This window comes from Toxorhynchites rutilus, chromosome 2 (assembly GCF_029784135.1).
Source record: "Toxorhynchites rutilus septentrionalis strain SRP chromosome 2, ASM2978413v1, whole genome shotgun sequence".
Classification (NCBI taxonomy): Eukaryota; Metazoa; Arthropoda; class Insecta; order Diptera; family Culicidae; genus Toxorhynchites; species Toxorhynchites rutilus.
The window spans coordinates 175,475,588-175,484,015 of NC_073745.1; the positions used below are offsets into that span (position 1 = coordinate 175,475,588).

The 8,428-nt window shown below is 51.2% G+C and overlaps 1 protein-coding gene across 1 annotated transcript; it reads left to right on the forward strand.

Moving 5' to 3' along the window:
• The first annotated feature begins 231 nt into the window (after positions 1-231).
• LOC129766411 (isocitrate dehydrogenase [NAD] subunit gamma, mitochondrial-like) lies at positions 232-1,286 on the forward strand. Its single transcript, XM_055766942.1, has 2 exons — positions 232-235; positions 786-1,286. The coding sequence occupies exons 1-2, from the start codon at positions 232-234 to the stop codon at positions 1,136-1,138; spliced, it is 357 nt and encodes a 118-aa protein (XP_055622917.1). The 3' UTR covers positions 1,139-1,286.
• Positions 1,287-8,428: the final 7,142 nt, after the last annotated feature.

Consider the following 8,428-nt stretch of genomic DNA (forward strand, 5'->3'; position numbering starts at 1 on the left):
CTTTTGGGAAATTGTAAAAACAGTATCCCAACAAGTTCTTCTGCAGATGAGTAACACGAGAAAATCTGTTAAGTTTGTATACAAAACGCACACAAGAGTTCAAAGCAACTCTGATTTTATAAATTGCAGCTGCTGATACATTAGTCAACAGATAATCTACAGACATAAAATAAGGAAGTATCAGAGACTTGAATAGCTTGAGTTTTGTATCTGTATTTAAATAATAAGCCCATGGGTAAATGGACCGAAGTGCTCCATATATTTTACCACATTGCTTTAAAACATGCCTATCCCAGTTGAAAATGGAATCAATGTTGACTCCTAACTAGTTGTATGGTCGACAAAACGTATTCTCTCTTGTTCCAAAAACAATTCTGGCAAAGCAGGTGATCTGCAGCGTGATATTAACAGAGCATTGGTTTTGGAGGCATTGATCTGCATTACATTTGCTTTAGACCAGTTTGCTATATTCTGTAGTCCCTCGTTAAGTATAACATTTATTTGTACGATACTGAATTTGGTGCATTCGAAATATAGTTGCACATCATCAGCAAACATGTGTATATAGCAGTATTTCAATATTGAAGGTAAATCATTCACATGAAGCGAAAACAGAATAGGCCCCAGTACTGACCCTTGTGGTACACCGGACGTAATAGGCAAGAAACAAGAAAGTTTTCCTTCGTGAAATACTGCTTGTTGGCGACCTTCCAAATACGAATTTATCAAAGAGACTGCTTCAATACGAAAGCCAAAATTATGACATAATTTTCTACATAAACAAGCATGCAATGTTTTGTGCGGATTGGTCGGTGGGGCTGGTTTATTCTCCGGTAGGAATTATGGTGATCATTACGCCGTTTTTGAGCCTGGCACCCGTAACACTGGCACGGCCATCGCCGGCAAGAACGTAGCGAATCCAATCGCAATGCTGAACGCGGCCGTTGATATGCTGTATCATCTTGGCCACCGGTATCACGCCGATTGCATCTCGGACGCAATCCACAAGACAATCGATGCCGACGGTATTCACACTCAAGATTTGGGTGGCCAAAACAGTAGCACGGAAGTCGTGCAGAGTGTGCTGCAGCATCTGGCCGAAAAGAGAACCTATTGGTCACTGCTTAGAGAATTCTAAACCAAAAATATAAGACGGCAAAATTGCACTCGCTTCCAATTCCCGTCGCTGTAAATATGATTGTCCGCGCGCTTTCTGGCACCACTGTTTCGGAAAAAGCACCGTGTTGTTGCACGCAACACCCCCAAAATTAGCAACCCCCGTTTGACTGTACAGAGAATATACTGAACAAAAAAAAATATAATAAAACGCAACGACCCAAAAAAAAAAAAAAAAGGTTCTCAAATGGGGATCAACATAGGGTAGGAGCCTGCCTGTTGGTCTCAAATGTTCCTATCTCACGCCTCCACGAAGATCATATGACGACATTTTTAGATCGGGCGTGAACTGGAAACACACACCTGGTCTTGGCTCCGAGAACGGGTGTCGAAAGTGGCTAAGTGAGGGGGTGCGAGCGAGTCAGAGCGCTATATCTCTCCCGGGGAAGGCCTCCCGGGTCATGGAGGCCTTGCCAACCCGCTGTCTCCCGGGCAAAGGAGATACACCCAATAAAATGGAGCTACGATCGCGAAGAATAATTAGAATGCGATCACCCGAGGAGGGTCCCCGAACTGGAGCTGGTCCTGGAACGGGCGTAAGAGCGAGCGGCCAGCGGCTGGAGGGCGATGTGCAAGAGCGGGCCACCAGCCGGGTTCAACCCGAAGAGCTACCGCCACACGGAAACAGCAGCCATCGACATCACCCAAGAAACGCTGCGCCTACGAGACGTGTTGCGACTGCCAGACGACAGTCGTCCACACTTGTGGGTACCACTAGGCGCCGGATCATGTAGACACACGAAATGAATGAATTCGTGATCCGCGCCTATTACATTTGCACTGCTTTGGAGACGGACATGAGCGGTCGCCCTCGAATACTAACAATGTTCGAGGAAGCGTATCCAGGGTTCGTCGGGAGGCTTGATCAGAACGCGATGAACGCGAGGCGTAGAGCGATAGTACGCAACAACATGCTCTCCCAAACGCAAATCGACGAGATCAAGCAGCAGGTGCAGAGAGAAATAAGCTCCAGGAACAACAGAGCAAGCGATGTGTCGAGACGAAGTTCAGTACGGCTGAGCAATTCATTCGCGAGTGGGGCACGCGAATCAGCACCAGTGGAGGCCACAGTACAACAACCCCCTGAGCCGGAAGACCCACAGCCAGATCAACAACTACTACGCGATCTGGTCTTCCACTACGACGAGGCGATCTCACAGTTCCGCGACACAGACCCATTGTCGCGCCCCAGGATCCCGAAGTTGCAGCATTCCCGCAGGCTGACAAGTGCAGTAAAGCTCATGAACGAGCACGTTCTTCCGCTGCACTTGGTTGATGCTGAGAACATGGAGGAGCTGCAACTGAAAGTTTACTGTGCTGCTGTGGCGACCGCCAAAAGTTTAGGATACCGTATTAGGCCAAGAGGCGGACTGCTCCAACATCTCCGTGAAAGGCGTGAGCCTCCATGGCGAAGGAAATTGGAGCAACGGATCCTAAACAAGCGCGCCGCAATTGGAAGACTGATGGCGTACAAAAGAGGCAGCAGATCGGCGAAATTATGTCGCCAAGTTGCTGTGATCGTGCGGCCTACTGAACTTCGCCAGCTGGGAGCTCACCAGCTGACGGAAAAACTCGACACACTGGACAGCAATTGAGCGTCCTAACTAAACGGCTGAAACGTTACTCTGACTCTGCAAAGCGCCAGGAACAAAATCGGATGTTCAGAGATAACGAGAAAGCGTTCTACGACCACATTAGCGACGAGAAGCCCGACTACCGCGAAGGTTTGCCAGATATTAGCGATGTGACGAACTTCTGGGCTGGTATTTGGGAGACCCCAGTACAACATCGCGACGGGCAAATGTGGTTAAGACGGGAGGAGGAGAGTTGTGGTGAAATTGGAGAGATGCCAGCTATCATCGTCGAAGAGAACGATGTCCGCGAAGCCTCGCGGTACCTGAGGAACTGGGCAGCACCGGGCCCCGATGGTGTCCAGAACTTTTGGCACAAGAAGCTGACCGTCGCACATCCAAAGATAGCTGAGTGCTTCAACAAGGTGCTACGTGACCCACACAACCTTCCTGAATTCGCCACCCGTGGCGTCACCTTCCTCCTCCCGAAAGACAGCAACACATTGAACCCATCAAAGTACAGACCGATAACGTGCCTATCGAGTCTGTACAAAATACTGAGCAGCATAATTACCGCCAAAGTTTCTGCTCACTGCGAACAGCATCACATCATCGCAGAAGAGCAGAAAGGATGCAGGAAAAATACGCATGGCTGCAAAGACCAGGCCATCATCGACGCAGCCATAGTCGGCCAGGCGGTATATAACCAGCGGAACCTAAGTATGGCCTACATCGATTACAGGAAGGCTTATGACTCCATACCTCACTCGTTTCTCGTCCGGGTATTGGAACTCTACAAAATTGATCCCGTCGTCGTTAGGTTCCTGCAGCATGTGATGAGGCAGTGGAGTACGTCTCTGCACCTCAGTGATGGGGAAAATGTGTTGCAGTCTAGAACGCTGCAGATAAAGAGGGGGATATTCCAAGGCGACTCTTTCAGCCCGCTTTGGTTTTGTCTGGCACTGAACCCCCTCAGTAGGACGCTCAATAGAAACGGTCATGGCTATAAAATAAGGTATGGCGACGGCGCCCACGAAGAAGTGACCCATACCTTCTACATGGATGATCTCAAGGTCTACGCTGATTCACGTCAGCGTCTAGGTGTAGCTATCCGGGTTGTCGAAGACATAAGCAGGGACATCTGCATGGAGTTCGGCCTTGACAAGTGCCGCTGTGTCCATCTGCTGAAAGGGCAGCTTACCGAATCCGGAGGTTACGAGGTCTATGACGGCGAGTTTATAAGAGACATGGTTCGTGGCGAATCCTATAAATATCTTGGATTCCGACAGCTCACCGGGATTCGCCACTCCGACATCAAGACGGAGCTGCGAGACAAGTTCTTGAGTCGAGTGAACTGTGTCCTGAGGACTTTCCTCAACGCGGGAACAAGGTACGCGCGATCAACACATTCGCGGTTCCCCTGCTGACCTTCAGTTTTGGTGTAGTCAAATGGAGCAAAACTGACCTAGAGGACCTTGAGAGGAGGATGAGGAAAGCATTTAAAGAGGCCGGAATGCACCATCCTCAATCGGCACTAGAGAGAGTTTCACTGCCACGCAAAGAAGGGGGACTTGGAATAGTCGACATATCTGCACTGTGTGTTGCCCAGGTACGACAACTGCGCGAGTACTTCGCAGAACGCGCCAACCAAAACGCGCTATACCGGGCTGTCTGCGCCGCCGACAGAGGATACAGCGCTCTGCACTTGGCGCAAGCGGAGTACCAACTCAACTGCAATCTGCAGACAGTGGAGGAGAAGATTGCAGCTTGGAAGCAGAAGGCAGTGCATGGTGCCCACCCCCATCAACTGGATCGGCCACACGTCGACAAGGCCGCATCTAATCTGTGGCTAACGCGTGGTGAACTCTCTTTAGTAGTAGAAGCCGACATGATAGCCATCCAGGACAGGATAATGCCGACGAGAAACTGCAGGCGGTACGTCTGGCATCAAGACGTTGATGACATTTGCCGGATGTGCCATCAACCAGGTGAAAACATAGAGCACATTATGGGAGGCTGTCCCGTTTTGGCCAACGCAGCCTACACCGAGCGCCACAACAACGTGGCCCGTATTGTTCATCGACAACTGGCGCTCCAATGTGCTCTACTGGAAGACAACGTACCAAACTACCGGTACCTGCCTGCACCTGTCCTGGAAAATGACCGTTTCAAGCTGTCTGGGATCGCACTGTTCTGACCGACCTCTCGATCCACCACAACCGTCCAGATATAATGGTTTACGACAAGAGCGACCGCAAAGTCACCATCATCGATGTCGCTATTCCACTGAACCAGAATCTGGAGGAGACCCACGGTCGCAAAATCTGCAAGTACCGACCATTGGCCGTGGAGCTCAAGGAACTGTGGGGGCTAAGGGAGGTCCCAAGAATTGTTCCAGTCGTTCTCTCTGGAACTGGAATTGTCCCGAAGACACTTCTGGAAGCGCTAAAGGTGTTGAACATGGAGAAGGAATTGGCCGGCATCCAAAAGTCGGTCATCCTTAGCACCTGCGCAATTGTCCGACAATTTCTCGGTCAGGACTGAAACAGCACGAGCATGCAGATACGTGCATTCCGCAGAGCCTAGTCCCCCTTTGGCATTCAGGAGCCCGGGGGCAGGTGAAAATTCTGGCTAGGTTCGCCTAGTTAAGAAGTGAGATAAGTCTGCCAAAAAAAAAGGTTCTCAGGTTCTCAAATGGGGATCAACACTAGGGTAGGAGCCTGCCCGTTGGTCTCAAATGTTCCTATCTCACGCCTCCATGAAGATCATATGACGACATTTTTAGATCGGGCGTGAACTGGAAACACACACCTGGTCTTGGCTCCGAGAACGGGTGTCGAAAGTGGCTAAGTGAGGGGGTGCGAGCGAGTCAGAGCGCTATATCTCTCCCGGGGAAGGCCTCCCGGGTCATGGAGGCCTTGCCAACCCGCTGTCTCCCGGGCTAAGGAGATACACCCAGACAATGGAGCTAAGGTCAAGACGAATACTACGAATGCGATCACCCGAGGAGGGTCCCCGAACTGGAGCTGGTCCTGGAACGGGAGTAAGAGTGAGCGGCCAGCGGCTGGAGGGCGAGGTGCAAGAGCGGGCCACCAGCCGGGTTCAACCCGGAGAGCTACCGCCACACGGAAACAGCAGCCATCGACATCACCAACGAAACGCTGCGCCTACGAGGCGTGTTGCGACTGTCAGACGACAGTCGTCCACACTTGTGGGTACTACTAGGCGACGGATCATGTGGACACACGAAATGAATGAATTCGTGATCCGCGCCTATTACATCTGCACTGCTTTGGAGACGGACATGAGCGGTCGCCCTCGAATACTAACAATGTTCGAGGAAGCGTATCCAGAGTTCGTCGGGAGGCTTGACCAAAACGCGATGAACGCGAGGCGTAGAGCGATTGTACGCAACAATATGCTCTCCCAAACGCAAGTCGACGAGATCAAGCAGCAGGTACAGAGAGAACTAAGCTCCAGAACAAGCAGAGCAAGCGATGTGTCGAGACGAAGTTCAGTACGGCTGAGCAATTCATTCGCGAGTGGGGCACGCGAATCAGCACCAGTGGAGGCCACAGTACAACAACCCCCTGAGCCGGAAGACCCACAGCCAGATCAACAACTACTACGCGATCTGGTCTTCCATTACGACGAGGCGATCTCACAGTTCCGCGACACGGACCCTTTGTCGCGCCCCAGGATCCCGAAGTTACAGCATTCCCGCAGGCTGACAAGTGCAGTAAAGCTCATGAACGAGCACGTTCTTCCGCTGCACTTGGTTGATGCTGAGAACATGGAGGAGCTGCAACTGAAAGTTTACTGTGCTGCTGTGGCGACCGCCAAAAGTTTAGGATACCGTATTAGGCCAAGAGGCAGACTGCTCCAACATCTCCGTGAAAGGCGTGAGCCTCCATGGCGAAGGAGATTGGAGCAACGGATCCTAAACAAGCGCGCCGCAATTGGAAGACTGATGGCGTACAAAAGAGGCAGCAGATCGGCGAAATTATGTCGCCAAGTTGCTGTGATCGTGCGGCCTACTGAACTTCGCCAGCTGGGAGCTCACCAGCTGACGGAAAAGCTCGACACACTGGTACAGCAATTGAGCGTCCTTACAAAAAGGCTGAAACGTTACTCTGACTCTGCAAAGCGCCAGGAACAAAATCGGATGTTCAGAGATAACGAGAAAGCGTTCTACGACCACATTAGCGACGAGAAGCCCGACTATCGCGAAGGTTTGCCAGATATTAGCGATGTGACGAACTTCTGGGCTGGTATCTGGGAGACCCCAGTAGAACATCGCGACGGGCAAATGTGGTTAAGACGGGAGGAGGAGAGTTGTGGTGAAATTGGAGAGATGCCAGCTATCATCGTCGGAGAGAACGATGTCCGCGAAGCCTCGCGGTACCTGAGGAACTGGGCAGCACCGGGCCCCGATGGTGTCCAGAACTTTTGGCACAAGAAGCTGACCGTCGCACATCCAAAGATAGCTGAGTGCTTCAACAAGGTGCTACGTGACCCACACAACCTTCCTGAATTCGCCACCCGTGGCGTCACCTTCCTCCTCCCGAAAGACAGCAACACATTGAACCCATCAAAGTACAGACCGATAACGTGCCTATCGAGTCTGTACAAAATACTGAGCAGCATAATTACCGCCAAAGTTTCTGCTCACTGCGAACAGCATCACATCATCGCAGAAGAGCAAGGATGCAGGAAAAATACGCATGGCTGCAAAGACCAGGCCATCATCGACGCAGCCATAGTCGGCCAGGCGGTATATAACCAGCGGAACCTAAGTATGGCCTACATCGATTACAGGAAGGCTTATGACTCCATACCTCACTCGTTTCTCGTCCGGGTATTGGAGCTCTACAAGATTGATCCCGTCGTCGTTAGGTTCCTGCAGCATTCGATGAGGCAGTGGAGCACGTCTCTGCACCTCAGTGATGGGGAAAATGTGTTGCAGTCTAGAACGCTGCAGATAAAGAGGGGGATATTCCAAGGCGACTCTTTCAGCCCGCTTTGGTTTTGTCTGGCACTGAACCCCCTCAGTAGGACGCTCAATAGAAACGGTCATGGCTATAAAATAAGGTATGGCGACGGCGCCCACGAAGAAGTGACCCATACCTTCTACATGGATGATCTCAAGGTCTACGCTGATTCACGTCAGCGTCTAGGTGTAGCTATCCGGGTTGTCGAAGACATAAGCAGGGACATCTGCATGGAGTTCGGCCTTGACAAGTGCCGCTGTGTCCATCTGCTGAAAAGGCAGCTTACCGAATCCGGAGGTTACGAGGTCTATGACGGCGAGTTCATAAGAGACATGGTTTGTGGCGAATCCTATAAATATCTTGGATTCCGACAGCTCACCGGGATTCGCTACTCCGACATCAAGACGGAGCTGCGAGACAAGTTCTTGAGTCGAGTGAACTGTGTCCTGAGGACTTTCCTCAACGCGGGGAACAAGGTACGCGCGATCAACACATTCGCGGTTCCCCTGCTGACCTTCAGTTTTGGTGTAGTCAAATGGAGCAAAACTGACCTAGAGGACCTTGAGAGGAGGATGAGGAAAGCATTTAAAGAGGCCGGAATGCACCATCCTCAATCGGCACTGGAGAGAGTTTCACTGCCACGCAAAGAAGGGGGACTTGGAATAGTCGACATATCTGCACTGTGTGTTG